The sequence below is a fragment of the Salmo salar genome, chromosome 02 (assembly GCF_965601325.2).
Source record: "Salmo salar chromosome 02, fSalSal1, whole genome shotgun sequence".
Taxonomy (NCBI): Eukaryota; Metazoa; Chordata; class Actinopteri; order Salmoniformes; family Salmonidae; genus Salmo; species Salmo salar.
The window spans coordinates 62,922,412-62,940,060 of record NC_138292.1 but is presented as its reverse complement, the minus strand read 5'-3'; the positions used below and the strand labels follow the sequence as shown (position 1 = coordinate 62,940,060).

Here is a 17,649-nt window from a genome sequence, read left to right as displayed (position 1 = left end):
AGACAGAGGATCAAAACTTTTTGCCAATGCAATGGTATATGACTGAGGCTCCACACACATGTGTAGTAGAGTATTTGTTCAGGTAACATTGTACTGTGATATATATGAACATTACAGAGGCTGTAGTATGGAGCCAATCCTTTTTCCCGAGTTGTCCGCTCACTGCTGATGATGTAACAGAGCATCAGTATGGTAGCCTGCACAAAATTTTAGTTTTCAAGTTTTAATTTCAATACCATGACTCAGTCATGTCTCAAAGGAGCTCCCCGCAATAAGCAAGCAGAACAATCCAGAAGAACCAGACTGATAATCAACCACCACCCCCAAACAAACCCCCCAGAAACCCAGATGTAGCCACCGATCGGCCCAAATCCACCTGCCAAGAATCCCTCTTCAGCGGCACCCGTTCAACCTAGACTGTCTTCTCAGACACTGTGAGAGTGACTGTGAGAGTGATACTGTGGAAATCACTCAGTGCTGATTGCTGATGACAAGCAGTTTGTAGTTGCATGTATACAGTCTTGTATTGAGTTCTGCAATAGAAACAGGGAGTTGTGAATGTCAATACTAACGTAGTACCAACCATTACCAACGTAGTACCAACATTGTCTAAAAGAGAAGCAAACATCAGAATAATTTCCTATTGTGTTAATGCAATAGCTGTTATTCTCCTTATAGGTGCTTTTGAAGTAGTGATGTTTTGGTTTTAGGCACTTTTCACAATGCAGTCCTAGTCATTATAACATTGTGTTATACAGTATTAAAAGATCTCTGTTTTTGGGCTGAGATTATATACTGTATATAATGATAAGATGCACTGAAAACATACGAAGACAGATTCACATATTATACTTATACTGGGGCGACTTGTAGCCTAGTTGTTAGAGCATTGGACTAGTAACCGAAAGGTTGCAAGATCAAATCCACGAGCTGACAAGGTAAAAAAAAAATCTGTCGTTCTCCCCCTGAACAAGGCAGTTAACCCACTGTTCCAAGGCCGTCATTGAAAATAACAATTTGTTCTTAACTGACTTGCCTAGTAAATTAAGGTTTAAATGAAACACTTGTTTCTCTAATGTACATATTTTTATATTTAGTCCAAATGAAGATGTAAATAGAATGTACTTTTAGGGAATAAGTTGTGGTTTCCAAAAAACCACATTGTCAATCTTCCTTTGTTGATTGACAAAAGTTTTCAGTATTATTCAGCCTATGTTTTTATTAGTATTTATAAGGCTGTGTTGATATGTGTTTTAATTTGTGTTTATAGGCCGTGTCACTCTACAAATGCTTAAACTCCCTATTCATATGTACTTTTTGTTGTCCCATACAGTAGATCTAGTTATACACATAAACCTTCAACCAAAAAACCATAGCTCACTGTCCAGAGTGTTGATATTACATACAGACTAGTAGACAACATGTACATTACATTACCATGTTAGTTTATTACCACGCTGGACATTACAGTGAACTTATAATAACAAACACAATCAGTAATCATCTGATTAGGAAAAACGCACCAATATGGTTCTTGGGCTATGTGTCATGTCTTGTGTCGTGTGTCATGTCATGTGTCATGTGTCATGTGTCATGTGGGGACTGTGTTTTTGTTTGGTTTGTTCTATTTGTTTATTTATTTGCTTTTCATTGTCTCTGCTTGATTGTCTCGGCAAGAAATCAAATACTGAGATTGTCCTCAGTGAAGATGAAACCTTGTAAATGTAAATGTGTGCAGGGACTTCAGGAGCCACAGTTGAATAAAGCCCTTTTCATTCCTTTAATATATTACGTTGAGTCTGTTTTGATTTCTTATTCTAGAGGTTATGAGTGAGAATGCATGTAATTTGATGATAAATCTAGATGTGTAACATGAGTGACCCTCATTAGAGATGTATTGTGGTTTTAATGAAGATACAAAACACATTCAAATAAAATTCGACAAAATTTACTGAAGATAGAAATGGATGGGGTGGGGGCTTAGGGATCAGGGTTGGGGTCAATTCATTTTCAATTCAGTCAATTCAGTAAATAAACTGAAATTCCAATAGCAATTCAAATTTACCTCATTGCCTCCTATGAGAAACAATTGGAATTGGAATTTCAGTTTACTTCCTGAATTGACTGAATTGATCTGGATTTCACCCCAACCCTGATATTGTTTGGTGTGGGGGAGAGGGGCAGGGGTGTAGGTGGCGCTGAGGAGAAACAGAAGCATCATTCTGGATGCTTTCAGCAATGAGTGAGTGTCCTCAGTGGGTGACTTCAGCATTGAGGCGGTCAACCAAGTGAATGTGCTCCTTCTTGGAAGCCACTTTAGCCTGAAAAACAGACAAGTAGACAATAGAGAAAAATATTTTAAAGACAACCATTAACACTGGATATTAGTATAACAATAGTTAATAAATGATAACATATTACAGTACAAAAGACTATATAAGTATTACTGACAGGCTTCCTGTTCTTTCTTGTTAACAATCTCCGAAGAGCTGAGACGAATCCACCCCTTGTTTTCTTCTGATTGGCAACAGCAGTGGATGAAACAATGTGGCCATCAGCGGTAGAGGTAGACATTTTCTCAGCAGAGTGCTCCAGGCTGGTAGCAATAGCATCAACTTCATGGACCGAAGCATTGCAACTCTCGGTTGAAAACATAGAAATAGTGATGACTAGTCTACTTGTCTTGGTTGAGACATCAGCCACATGGACCTCAGGTTGGTTGGAGTCTCTCAGTGTGGAATCATCACGATCCTTCACTCTAGCATCACTGCTGGACAGCTCCTGAGACACTAGGCCTGCAGCAGACTGGATCAGGTCACTCTCCACGATGGCAACACTGGTGGACAGAACCTGAGACACTACGCCTGCAGCAGACTGGATCAGGTCATTCTCCACGATGGAAACACTTGTGGACAGAACCTGAGACACTAGGCCTGCAGCAGACTGGATCCGGTCATTCTCCACGATGGTAACACTGGTGGACAGAACCAGAGACACTAGGCCTGCAGCAGACTGGATCAGGTCATTCTCCACGATGGCAACACTGGTGGACAGAACCTGAGACACTATGCCTGCAGCAGACTGGATCCGGTCATTCTCCACGATGGAAACACTGGTGGACAGAACCTGAGACACTAGGCCTGCAGCAGACTGGATCCGGTCATTCTCCACGATGGAAACACTGGTGGACAGAACCTGAGACACTAGGCCTGCAGCAGACTGGATCACGTCATTATCCACGATGGCAACACTGGTGGACAGAACCTGAGACACTAGGCCTGCAGCAGACTGGATCACGTCATTCTCCACGATGGAAACACTGGTGGACAGAACCTGAGACACTACGCCTGCAGCAGACTGGATCCGGTCATTCTCCACGATGGAAACACTGGTGGACAGAACCTGAGACACTAGGCCTGCAGCAGACTGGATCCGGTCATTCTCCACGATGGAAACACTGGTGGACAGAACCTGAGACACTAGGCCTGCAGCAGACTGGATCCGGTCATTCTCCACGATGGTAACACTGGTGGACAGAACCAGAGACACTAGGCCTGCAGCAGACTGGATCCGGTCATTCTCCACGATGGTAACACTGGTGGACAGAACCTGAGACACTAGGCCTGCAGCAGACTGGATCAGGTCATTCTCCACGATGGCAACACTGGTGGAGAGAACCTGAGACACTAGGCCTGCAGTAGATTGGATCAGGTCATTCTCCACGATGGCAACACTGGTGGACAGATCCTGAGACACTAGGCCTGCAGCAGACTGGATCAGGTCATTCTCCACGATGGCAACACTGGTGGACAGATCCTGAGACACTAGGCCTGCAGTAGATTGGATCAGGTTGTCTTCCTCGATGGAAACACTGGTGGACAGAACCTGAGGAGTCTGCAGGAGTGTCAGTGGCTCCCACTCATCCAGGAAGAAGCTCTCGACAGAGGGGAAGCTTCTTCCTTTCAGAGCTGCGGGAATGTAGGGGGTGTACCCAACAGTCCAGAGCAGAGAGCTGTCGATGGCATTCGCGTAGTGGTACTTGTCACCAAGTTCCTCTGCAAAGCTCTGATGGAACTTCTGACTCTCTGACTCTGGACCGCCAAGGGCGTTGAGCTGGGTCACCATTGACATCCACCCTGAAAGAAACACCAACACAGGGTTAACAAAACTGATTTCAGCATTACAAGCAAGAGATATTCTTCATTGAATTCTTCATATTCTTCATGCATCCCAATAACATCTTATTTCTCCTGAAGTGTGCACTCATTCAATACTTTCAACAAATCTAAAATCATTGGCTGGTACCATATTAACCATATTTAATATACCAGTCATTTCCTTTCAAATCAGTGAAGGGAAGTGAACAAGTGCACATTTTTGGTGTAAGGAGAGATACTTGGGACATATAGTATTTTCATTGGCCTAAGTAACACCATAGACAGCTGGAAAATCTCATTTTGCATGGTTACATTGTTTGGTAACTAACAACAAACGCCTAAAGCCATATCTTCTACGTTTTTTATTTTCTTTCCACTAACAATCACACATTTAATTAATCTTTGTATTTAAAGACGGAAATGTATGTTATTGTTCTTACCTGAATTGACTTCGTTGTCCTTAATGGAACAATGTCTGTCTTCAGGGAAGATGAATGAAAAGCTCGCCATAATAATGCTGTCTCTCGTTGTTTGTCGATCAAGAACTGAAGATTTTTTGAGAGTTCTGAACATATCTCTTGGGTTCTGGAGTTCCATGTGAAGCGTCGGAATTGTGACCCTCTCGGTCGCATAGAGATGGAATACGTCATTACACATTGTTTAGAATCGGAATGGAATTCTAATTCGCTTTACCACAAGCTCTAGCCATAAACCAAATGTAAACATCTTTAATTTCTTATTTTTTATTAGTTGTAAAATATCGAGTAAGCAAGTGTCATAACACCAAAACAACGTTTATGCATTACTGCAAAGAGACCGTGCGTAAAAGCGCGGGACGTGCGCACTGTCACAGAAATGAGTGCCCTCAGCCCTGCACTTTTGCACACCTGGGCAGTGTAGGCGTACCCGCGCCTATAGTCATTTTGCCCTATCTTTCCAGTTCACTGCCTTGCACACAAACTTGCACACATTCAAAAATGTTTTAACCATATTCGACTTTTGAGTGAAATATAGCCCTCAGAAAAGGATGCTATGAATAGAGAACTTAAAGAACTGTACAGGCAGTCTTCTATTACAGTGAAGGACTCTGGCTATAGGCATTATATGTTGGTTAGACAAACAGAAGGACAATTTGATATATTCTTGAGGCCTATTGTCTGTTATTTATCAAACAAAATTGACAATAGCTCAGAAAATAATAGTATTTTAGACAGAGGATCAAAACTTTTTGCCAATGCAATTGTATATGACTGATGCTCCACACACATGTGTAGTAGAGTATTTGTTCCGGTTAACATTGTACTGTGATATATATGAACATTACAGAGGCTGTAGTATGGAGCCAGTCCTTTTTCCCGAGTTGTCCGCTCACTGCTGATGATGTAACAGAGCATCAGTATGGTAGCCTGCACAAAATTTTAGTTTTCAAGTTTTAATTTCAATACCATGACTCAGTCATGTCTCAAAGGAGATCCCCGCAATAAGCAAGCAGAACAATCCAGAAGAACCAGACTGATAATCAACCACCACCCCCAAACAAACCCCCCAGAAACCCAGATGTAGCCACCGATCGGCCCAAATCCACCTGCCAAGAATCCCTCTTCAGCGGCACCCCGTTCAACCTAGACTGTCTTCTCAGACACTGTGAGAGTGACTGTGAGAGTGATACTGTGGAAATCACTCAGTGCTGATTGCTGATGACAAGCAGTTTGTAGTTGCATGTATACAGTCTTGTATTGAGTTCTGCAATAGAAACAGGGAGTTGTGAATGTCAATACTAACGTAGTACCAACCATTACCAAAGTTGTACCAACCATTACCAACGTAGTACCAACCATTACCAAAGTAGTACCAACCATTACCAACGTAGTACCAACCATTACCACGTAGTACCAACCATTACCAAAGTAGTACCAACCATTACCAACGTAGTACCAACATTGTCTAAAAGAGAAGCAAACATCAGAATAATTTCCTATTGTGTTAATGCAATAGCTGTTATTCTCCTTATAGGTGCTTTTGAAGTAGTGATGTTTTGGTTTTAGGCACTTTTCACAATGCAGTCCTAGTCATTATAACATTGTGTTATACAGTATTAAAAGATCTCTGTTTTTGGGCTGAGATTATAGACTGTATATAATGATAAGATGCACTGAAAACATACGAAGACAGATTCACATATTATACTTATACTGGGGCGACTTGTAGCCTAGTTGTTAGAGCATTGGACTAGTAACCGAAAGGTTGCAAGATCAAATCCACGAGCTGACAAGGTAAAAAAAAATCTGTCGTTCTCCCCCTGAACAAGGCAGTTAACCCACTGTTCCTAGGCTGTCATTGAAAATAACAATTTGTTCTTAACTGACTTGCCTAGTAAATTAAGGTTTAAATAAAACACTTGTTTCTCTAATGTACATATTTTTATATTTAGTCCAAATGAAGATGTAAATAGAATGTACTTTTAGGGAATACGTTGTGGTTTCCAAAAAAGCACATCGATAATCTTCCTTTGTTGATTGACAAAAGTTTTCAGTATTATGCAGCCTATGTTTTTATTAGTATTTATAAGGCTGTGTTGATATGTGTTTTAATTTGTGTTTATAGGCCGTGTCACTCCACAAATGCTTAAACTCCCTATTCATATGTACTTTTTGTTGTCCCATACAGTAGATCTAGTTATACACATAAACCTTCAACCACAAAACCATAGCTCACTGTCCAGAGTGTTGATAGTACATACAGACTAGAAGACAACATGTACATTACATTACCATGTTAGTTTATTACCACGCTGGACATTACAGTGAACTTATAATAACAAACACAATCAGTAATCATCTGATTAGGAAAAACGCACCAATATGGTTCTTGGGCTATGTGTCATGTCTTGTGTCGTGTGTCATGTCATGTGTCATGTGTCATGTGTCATGTGGGGACTGTGTTTTTGTTTGGTTTGTTCTATTTGTTTATTTATTTGCTTTTCATTGTCTCTGCTTGATTGTCTCGGCAAGAAATCAAATACTGAGATTGTCCTCAGTGAAGATGAAACCTTGTAAATGTAAATGTGTGCAGGGACTTCAGGAGCCACAGTTGAATGAAGCCCTTTTCATTCCTTTAATATATTACGTTGAGTCTGTTTTGATTTCTTATTCTAGAGGTTATGAGTGAGAATGCATGTAATTCTCAAGAAAATGTGCAGACAAAAAGATAAACGCAACATGCAACAATTTGAAAGATTTTACTATAGGTGCAGTTCACATAAGGAAATCAGACAATTGAAATAAATTCATTAGGTCCTAATCCATGGATTCCACATGACTGGGCAGGGGTGCAGCCTTGGATGGAATAGGCCCACCCACCTGGCAGCCAGACCCACCCACTGGGGAGCCAGGCCCAGCCAATCAGAATGCGTTTTTCCCTACAAACGGGCTTTATTACAGACAGAAATACTTCTCAGCCTCTGGTGTGGTCTGCCAAATTCACTAAAACCACATTGGAAACAGCTTATGGTAAAGAAATTAACATTGAATTGTCTAGCAATGGCTCTTGTGAACATTTCCACAGTCAGCATGCCAATTGCACGCTCCCTCAAAACATCCGACATCTGTGGCAATGTGTTGTGTGACAAAACGGCTCATTTTAAAGTGGCCTCTTATTTTCCCCAGTACAAGATGCACCTGTGTAATGACCATAATGTTTAATCAGCTTGTTGATATGCCACACCTGTCAGGTGGATGGATTATCTTGGCAAAGGAGAAATGCTCACTAATAGGGATGTAAACACAACATTTGAGAGAAATAACCTTTTTGTGCATATGGAACACTTCTGGGATTTTATTTCTGCTCATGAAACATGGGACCAACACTTTACATGTTGCGTTAATATTTTTGTTCAGTGTAGTTACATTGTAACAGAATGTCAGCAAAAGTTTTCAGTTGTTCCACAATGTTACATGTTTCTGAAGGTCACAGTGCAATGACTCATTGACAAGTACTGAAGTTGAACTGCTAAACCACTGCATTTGTTGAATTCTACGATATTTGATGATAAATCTAGATGTGTAACATGAGTGACCCTCATTAGAGATGTATTGTGGTTTTAATGAAGATACAAAACACATTCAAATAAAATTCTACAAAATTTACTGAAGATAGAAATGGATGGGGTGGGGGCTTAGGGATCAGGGTTGGGGTCAATTCATTTTCAATTCAGTCAATTCAGTAAAACTGAAATTCCAATAGCAATTCAAATTTACCTCATTGCCTCCTATGAGAAACAATTGGAATTGGAATTTCAGTTTACTTCCTGAATTGACTGAATTGATCTGGATTTCACCCCAACCCTGGTAGGGTTTGGTGTGGGGGAGAGGGGCAGGGGTGTAGGTGGCGCTGAGGAGAAACAGAAGCATCATTCTGGATGCTTTCAGTGTCCTCAGTGGGTGACTTCAGCATTGAGGCGGTCAACCAAGTGAATGTGCTCCTTCTTGGAAGCCACTTTAGCCTGAAAAACAGACAAGTAGACAATAGAGAAAAATATTTTAAAGACAACCATTAACACTGGATATTAGTATAACAATAGTTAATAAATGATAACATATTACAGTACAAAAGACTATATAAGTATTACTGACAGGCTTCCTGTTCTTTCTTGTAAACAATCTCCGAAGAGCTGAGACGAATCCACCCCTTGTTTTCTTCTGATTGGCAACAGCAGTGGATGAAACAATGTGGCCATCAGCGGTAGAGGTAGACATTTTCTCAGCAGAGTGCTCCAGGCTGGTAGCAATAGCATCAACTTCATGGACCGAAGCATTGCAACTCTCGGTTGAAAACATAGAAATAGTGATGACTAGTCTACTTGTCTTGGTTGAGACATCAGCCACATGGACCTCAGGTTGGTTGGAGTCTCTCAGTGTGGAATCATCACGATCCTTCACTCTAGCATCACTGCTGGACAGCTCCTGAGACACTAGGCCTGCAGCAGACTGGATCAGGTCACTCTCCACGATGGCAACACTGGTGGACAGCTCCTGAGACACTAGGCCTGCAGCAGACTGGATCAGGTCACTCTCCACGATGGCAACACTGGTGGACAGAACCTGAGACACTACGCCTGCAGCAGACTGGATCAGGTCATTCTCCACGATGGAAACACTGGTGGACAGAACCTGAGACACTAGGCCTGCAGCAGACTGGATCCGGTCATTCTCCACGATGGTAACACTGGTGGACAGAACCAGAGACACTAGGCCTGCAGCAGACTGGATCAGGTCATTCTCCACGATGGCAACACTGGTGGACAGAACCTGAGACACTATGCCTGCAGCAGACTGGATCCGGTCATTCTCCACGATGGAAACACTGGTGGACAGAACCTGAGACACTAGGCCTGCAGCAGACTGGATCCGGTCATTCTCCACGATGGTAACACTGGTGGACAGAACCAGAGACACTAGGCCTGCAGCAGACTGGATCCGGTCATTCTCCACGATGGTAACACTGGTGGACAGAACCTGAGACACTAGGCCTGCAGCAGACTGGATCAGGTCATTCTCCACGATGGCAACACTGGTGGAGAGAACCTGAGACACTAGGCCTGCAGTAGATTGGATCAGGTCATTCTCCACGATGGCAACACTGGTGGACAGATCCTGAGACACTAGGCCTGCAGTAGATTGGATCAGGTTGTCTTCCTCGATGGAAACACTGGTGGACAGAACCTGAGGAGTCTGCAGGAGTGTCAGTGGCTCCCACTCATCCAGGAAGAAGCTCTCGACAGAGGGGAAGCTTCTTCCTTTCAGAGCTGCGGGAATGTAGGGGGTGTACCCAACAGTCCAGAGCAGAGAGCTGTCGATGGCATTCGCGTAGTGGTACTTGTCACCAAGTTCCTCTGCAAAGCTCTGACGGAACTTCTGACTCTCTGACTCTGGACCGCCAAGGGCGTTGAGCTGGGTCACCATTGACATCCACCCTGAAAGAAACACCAACACAGGGTTAACAAAACTGATTTCAGCATTACAAGCAAGAGATATTCTTCATTGAATTCTTCATATTCTTCATGCATCCCAATAACATCTTATTTCTCCTGAAGTGTGCACTCATTCAATACTTTCAACAAATCTAAAATCATTGGCTGGTACCATATTAACCATATTTAATATACCAGTCATTTCCTTTCAAATCAGTGAAGGGAAGTGAACAAGTGCACATTTTTGGTGTAAGGAGAGATACTTGGGACATATAGTATTTTCATTGGCCTAAGTAACACCATAGACAGCTGGAAAATCTCATTTTGCATGGTTACATTGTTTGGTAACTAACAACAAACGCCTAAAGCCATATCTTCTACGTTTTTTATTTTCTTTCCACTAACAATCACACATTTAATTAATCTTTGTATTTAAAGACGGAAATGTATGTTATTGTTCTTACCTGAATTGACTTCGTTGTCCTTAATGGAACAATGTCTGTCTTCAGGGAAGATGAATGAAAAGCTCGCCATAATAATGCTGTCTCTCGTTGTTTGTCGATCAAGAACTGAAGATTTTTTGAGAGTTCTGAACATATCTCTTGGGTTCTGGAGTTCCATGTGAAGCGTCGGAATTGTGACCCTCTCGGTCGCATAGAGATGGAATACGTCATTACACATTGTTTAGAATCGGAATGGAATTCTAATTCGCTTTACCACAAGCTCTAGCCATAAACCAAATGTAAACATCTTTAATTTCTTATTTTTTATTAGTTGTAAAATATCGAGTAAGCAAGTGTCATAACACCAAAACAACGTTTATGCATTACTGCAAAGAGACCGTGCGTAAAAGCGCGGGACGTGCGCACTGTCACAGAAATGAGTGCCCTCAGCCCTGCACTTTTGCACACCTGGGCAGTGTAGGCGTACCCGCGCCTATAGTCATTTTGCCCTATCTTTCCAGTTCACTGCCTTGCACACAAACTTGCACACATTCAAAAATGTTTTAACCATATTCGACTTTTGAGTGAAATATAGCCCTCAGAAAAGGATGCTATGAATAGAGAACTTAAAGAACTGTACAGGCAGTCTTCTATTACAGTGAAGGACTCTGGCTATAGGCATTATATGTTGGTTAGACAAACAGAAGGACAATTTGATATATTCTTGAGGCCTATTGTCTGTTATTTATCAAACAAAATTGACAATAGCTCAGAAAATAATAGTATTTTAGACAGAGGATCAAAACTTTTTGCCAATGCAATTGTATATGACTGATGCTCCACACACATGTGTAGTAGAGTATTTGTTCCGGTTAACATTGTACTGTGATATATATGAACATTACAGAGGCTGTAGTATGGAGCCAGTCCTTTTTCCCGAGTTGTCCGCTCACTGCTGATGATGTAACAGAGCATCAGTATGGTAGCCTGCACAAAATTTTAGTTTTCAAGTTTTAATTTCAATACCATGACTCAGTCATGTCTCAAAGGAGATCCCCGCAATAAGCAAGCAGAACAATCCAGAAGAACCAGACTGATAATCAACCACCACCCCCAAACAAACCCCCCAGAAACCCAGATGTAGCCACCGATCGGCCCAAATCCACCTGCCAAGAATCCCTCTTCAGCGGCACCCCGTTCAACCTAGACTGTCTTCTCAGACACTGTGAGAGTGACTGTGAGAGTGATACTGTGGAAATCACTCAGTGCTGATTGCTGATGACAAGCAGTTTGTAGTTGCATGTATACAGTCTTGTATTGAGTTCTGCAATAGAAACAGGGAGTTGTGAATGTCAATACTAACGTAGTACCAACCATTACCAAAGTTGTACCAACCATTACCAACGTAGTACCAACCATTACCAAAGTAGTACCAACCATTACCAACGTAGTACCAACCATTACCACGTAGTACCAACCATTACCAAAGTAGTACCAACCATTACCAACGTAGTACCAACATTGTCTAAAAGAGAAGCAAACATCAGAATAATTTCCTATTGTGTTAATGCAATAGCTGTTATTCTCCTTATAGGTGCTTTTGAAGTAGTGATGTTTTGGTTTTAGGCACTTTTCACAATGCAGTCCTAGTCATTATAACATTGTGTTATACAGTATTAAAAGATCTCTGTTTTTGGGCTGAGATTATAGACTGTATATAATGATAAGATGCACTGAAAACATACGAAGACAGATTCACATATTATACTTATACTGGGGCGACTTGTAGCCTAGTTGTTAGAGCATTGGACTAGTAACCGAAAGGTTGCAAGATCAAATCCACGAGCTGACAAGGTAAAAAAAAATCTGTCGTTCTCCCCCTGAACAAGGCAGTTAACCCACTGTTCCTAGGCTGTCATTGAAAATAACAATTTGTTCTTAACTGACTTGCCTAGTAAATTAAGGTTTAAATAAAACACTTGTTTCTCTAATGTACATATTTTTATATTTAGTCCAAATGAAGATGTAAATAGAATGTACTTTTAGGGAATACGTTGTGGTTTCCAAAAAAGCACATCGATAATCTTCCTTTGTTGATTGACAAAAGTTTTCAGTATTATGCAGCCTATGTTTTTATTAGTATTTATAAGGCTGTGTTGATATGTGTTTTAATTTGTGTTTATAGGCCGTGTCACTCCACAAATGCTTAAACTCCCTATTCATATGTACTTTTTGTTGTCCCATACAGTAGATCTAGTTATACACATAAACCTTCAACCACAAAACCATAGCTCACTGTCCAGAGTGTTGATAGTACATACAGACTAGAAGACAACATGTACATTACATTACCATGTTAGTTTATTACCACGCTGGACATTACAGTGAACTTATAATAACAAACACAATCAGTAATCATCTGATTAGGAAAAACGCACCAATATGGTTCTTGGGCTATGTGTCATGTCTTGTGTCGTGTGTCATGTCATGTGTCATGTGTCATGTGTCATGTGGGGACTGTGTTTTTGTTTGGTTTGTTCTATTTGTTTATTTATTTGCTTTTCATTGTCTCTGCTTGATTGTCTCGGCAAGAAATCAAATACTGAGATTGTCCTCAGTGAAGATGAAACCTTGTAAATGTAAATGTGTGCAGGGACTTCAGGAGCCACAGTTGAATAAAGCCCTTTTCATTCCTTTAATATATTACGTTGAGTCTGTTTTGATTTCTTATTCTAGAGGTTATGAGTGAGAATGCATGTAATTTGATGATAAATCTAGATGTGTAACATGAGTGACCCTCATTAGAGATGTATTGTGGTTTTAATGAAGATACAAAACACATTCAAATAAAATTCGACAAAATTTACTGAAGATAGAAATGGATGGGGTGGGGGCTTAGGGATCAGGGTTGGGGTCAATTCATTTTCAATTCAGTCAATTCAGTAAATAAACTGAAATTCCAATAGCAATTCAAATTTACCTCATTGCCTCCTATGAGAAACAATTGGAATTGGAATTTCAGTTTACTTCCTGAATTGACTGAATTGATCTGGATTTCACCCCAACCCTGATATTGTTTGGTGTGGGGGAGAGGGGCAGGGGTGTAGGTGGCGCTGAGGAGAAACAGAAGCATCATTCTGGATGCTTTCAGCAATGAGTGAGTGTCCTCAGTGGGTGACTTCAGCATTGAGGCGGTCAACCAAGTGAATGTGCTCCTTCTTGGAAGCCACTTTAGCCTGAAAAACAGACAAGTAGACAATAGAGAAAAATATTTTAAAGACAACCATTAACACTGGATATTAGTATAACAATAGTTAATAAATGATAACATATTACAGTACAAAAGACTATATAAGTATTACTGACAGGCTTCCTGTTCTTTCTTGTTAACAATCTCCGAAGAGCTGAGACGAATCCACCCCTTGTTTTCTTCTGATTGGCAACAGCAGTGGATGAAACAATGTGGCCATCAGCGGTAGAGGTAGACATTTTCTCAGCAGAGTGCTCCAGGCTGGTAGCAATAGCATCAACTTCATGGACCGAAGCATTGCAACTCTCGGTTGAAAACATAGAAATAGTGATGACTAGTCTACTTGTCTTGGTTGAGACATCAGCCACATGGACCTCAGGTTGGTTGGAGTCTCTCAGTGTGGAATCATCACGATCCTTCACTCTAGCATCACTGCTGGACAGCTCCTGAGACACTAGGCCTGCAGCAGACTGGATCAGGTCACTCTCCACGATGGCAACACTGGTGGACAGAACCTGAGACACTACGCCTGCAGCAGACTGGATCAGGTCATTCTCCACGATGGAAACACTTGTGGACAGAACCTGAGACACTAGGCCTGCAGCAGACTGGATCCGGTCATTCTCCACGATGGTAACACTGGTGGACAGAACCAGAGACACTAGGCCTGCAGCAGACTGGATCAGGTCATTCTCCACGATGGCAACACTGGTGGACAGAACCTGAGACACTATGCCTGCAGCAGACTGGATCCGGTCATTCTCCACGATGGAAACACTGGTGGACAGAACCTGAGACACTAGGCCTGCAGCAGACTGGATCCGGTCATTCTCCACGATGGAAACACTGGTGGACAGAACCTGAGACACTAGGCCTGCAGCAGACTGGATCACGTCATTATCCACGATGGCAACACTGGTGGACAGAACCTGAGACACTAGGCCTGCAGCAGACTGGATCACGTCATTCTCCACGATGGAAACACTGGTGGACAGAACCTGAGACACTACGCCTGCAGCAGACTGGATCCGGTCATTCTCCACGATGGAAACACTGGTGGACAGAACCTGAGACACTAGGCCTGCAGCAGACTGGATCCGGTCATTCTCCACGATGGAAACACTGGTGGACAGAACCTGAGACACTAGGCCTGCAGCAGACTGGATCCGGTCATTCTCCACGATGGTAACACTGGTGGACAGAACCAGAGACACTAGGCCTGCAGCAGACTGGATCCGGTCATTCTCCACGATGGTAACACTGGTGGACAGAACCTGAGACACTAGGCCTGCAGCAGACTGGATCAGGTCATTCTCCACGATGGCAACACTGGTGGAGAGAACCTGAGACACTAGGCCTGCAGTAGATTGGATCAGGTCATTCTCCACGATGGCAACACTGGTGGACAGATCCTGAGACACTAGGCCTGCAGCAGACTGGATCAGGTCATTCTCCACGATGGCAACACTGGTGGACAGATCCTGAGACACTAGGCCTGCAGTAGATTGGATCAGGTTGTCTTCCTCGATGGAAACACTGGTGGACAGAACCTGAGGAGTCTGCAGGAGTGTCAGTGGCTCCCACTCATCCAGGAAGAAGCTCTCGACAGAGGGGAAGCTTCTTCCTTTCAGAGCTGCGGGAATGTAGGGGGTGTACCCAACAGTCCAGAGCAGAGAGCTGTCGATGGCATTCGCGTAGTGGTACTTGTCACCAAGTTCCTCTGCAAAGCTCTGATGGAACTTCTGACTCTCTGACTCTGGACCGCCAAGGGCGTTGAGCTGGGTCACCATTGACATCCACCCTGAAAGAAACACCAACACAGGGTTAACAAAACTGATTTCAGCATTACAAGCAAGAGATATTCTTCATTGAATTCTTCATATTCTTCATGCATCCCAATAACATCTTATTTCTCCTGAAGTGTGCACTCATTCAATACTTTCAACAAATCTAAAATCATTGGCTGGTACCATATTAACCATATTTAATATACCAGTCATTTCCTTTCAAATCAGTGAAGGGAAGTGAACAAGTGCACATTTTTGGTGTAAGGAGAGATACTTGGGACATATAGTATTTTCATTGGCCTAAGTAACACCATAGACAGCTGGAAAATCTCATTTTGCATGGTTACATTGTTTGGTAACTAACAACAAACGCCTAAAGCCATATCTTCTACGTTTTTTATTTTCTTTCCACTAACAATCACACATTTAATTAATCTTTGTATTTAAAGACGGAAATGTATGTTATTGTTCTTACCTGAATTGACTTCGTTGTCCTTAATGGAACAATGTCTGTCTTCAGGGAAGATGAATGAAAAGCTCGCCATAATAATGCTGTCTCTCGTTGTTTGTCGATCAAGAACTGAAGATTTTTTGAGAGTTCTGAACATATCTCTTGGGTTCTGGAGTTCCATGTGAAGCGTCGGAATTGTGACCCTCTCGGTCGCATAGAGATGGAATACGTCATTACACATTGTTTAGAATCGGAATGGAATTCTAATTCGCTTTACCACAAGCTCTAGCCATAAACCAAATGTAAACATCTTTAATTTCTTATTTTTTATTAGTTGTAAAATATCGAGTAAGCAAGTGTCATAACACCAAAACAACGTTTATGCATTACTGCAAAGAGACCGTGCGTAAAAGCGCGGGACGTGCGCACTGTCACAGAAATGAGTGCCCTCAGCCCTGCACTTTTGCACACCTGGGCAGTGTAGGCGTACCCGCGCCTATAGTCATTTTGCCCTATCTTTCCAGTTCACTGCCTTGCACACAAACTTGCACACATTCAAAAATGTTTTAACCATATTCGACTTTTGAGTGAAATATAGCCCTCAGAAAAGGATGCTATGAATAGAGAACTTAAAGAACTGTACAGGCAGTCTTCTATTACAGTGAAGGACTCTGGCTATAGGCATTATATGTTGGTTAGACAAACAGAAGGACAATTTGATATATTCTTGAGGCCTATTGTCTGTTATTTATCAAACAAAATTGACAATAGCTCAGAAAATAATAGTATTTTAGACAGAGGATCAAAACTTTTTGCCAATGCAATTGTATATGACTGATGCTCCACACACATGTGTAGTAGAGTATTTGTTCCGGTTAACATTGTACTGTGATATATATGAACATTACAGAGGCTGTAGTATGGAGCCAGTCCTTTTTCCCGAGTTGTCCGCTCACTGCTGATGATGTAACAGAGCATCAGTATGGTAGCCTGCACAAAATTTTAGTTTTCAAGTTTTAATTTCAATACCATGACTCAGTCATGTCTCAAAGGAGATCCCCGCAATAAGCAAGCAGAACAATCCAGAAGAACCAGACTGATAATCAACCACCACCCCCAAACAAACCCCCCAGAAACCCAGATGTAGCCACCGATCGGCCCAAATCCACCTGCCAAGAATCCCTCTTCAGCGGCACCCCGTTCAACCTAGACTGTCTTCTCAGACACTGTGAGAGTGACTGTGAGAGTGATACTGTGGAAATCACTCAGTGCTGATTGCTGATGACAAGCAGTTTGTAGTTGCATGTATACAGTCTTGTATTGAGTTCTGCAATAGAAACAGGGAGTTGTGAATGTCAATACTAACGTAGTACCAACCATTACCAAAGTTGTACCAACCATTACCAACGTAGTACCAACCATTACCAAAGTAGTACCAACCATTACCAACGTAGTACCAACCATTACCACGTAGTACCAACCATTACCAAAGTAGTACCAACCATTACCAACGTAGTACCAACATTGTCTAAAAGAGAAGCAAACATCAGAATAATTTCCTATTGTGTTAATGCAATAGCTGTTATTCTCCTT

At 41.9% G+C, this 17,649-nt stretch overlaps 1 protein-coding gene across 1 annotated transcript; it reads right to left on the bottom strand.

Moving 5' to 3' along the window:
- Positions 1-8,188: 8,188 nt before the first annotated feature.
- On the bottom strand, positions 8,189-10,974 carry LOC145862303 (uncharacterized). Its single transcript, XM_082965771.1, has 3 exons — positions 10,590-10,974; positions 8,789-10,128; positions 8,189-8,658 (listed from the first exon to the last, which is right to left on the bottom strand). Exons 1-3 carry the CDS (start codon positions 10,804-10,806, stop codon positions 8,590-8,592), a joined length of 1,626 nt encoding a protein of 541 aa, XP_082821897.1. The 5' UTR covers positions 10,807-10,974; the 3' UTR covers positions 8,189-8,589.
- Between the last annotated feature and the right edge of the window lie 6,675 nt (positions 10,975-17,649).

Bases quoted from the DNA above. Each gene is read 5' to 3' on its own strand.
- LOC145862303 (XM_082965771.1), bottom strand. From the start codon at position 10,806: ATGTGTAATGACGTATTCCATCTCTATGCGACCGAGAGGGTCACAATT. The intron at 10,129-10,589 runs GTAAGAACAATA...TGTTTCTTTCAG, and splicing joins GGACAACGAAGTCAATTCAG to GGTGGATGTCAATGGTGACC. The intron at 8,659-8,788 runs GTCAGTAATACT...TCTGTTTTTCAG, and splicing joins CAAGAAAGAACAGGAAGCCT to GCTAAAGTGGCTTCCAAGAA.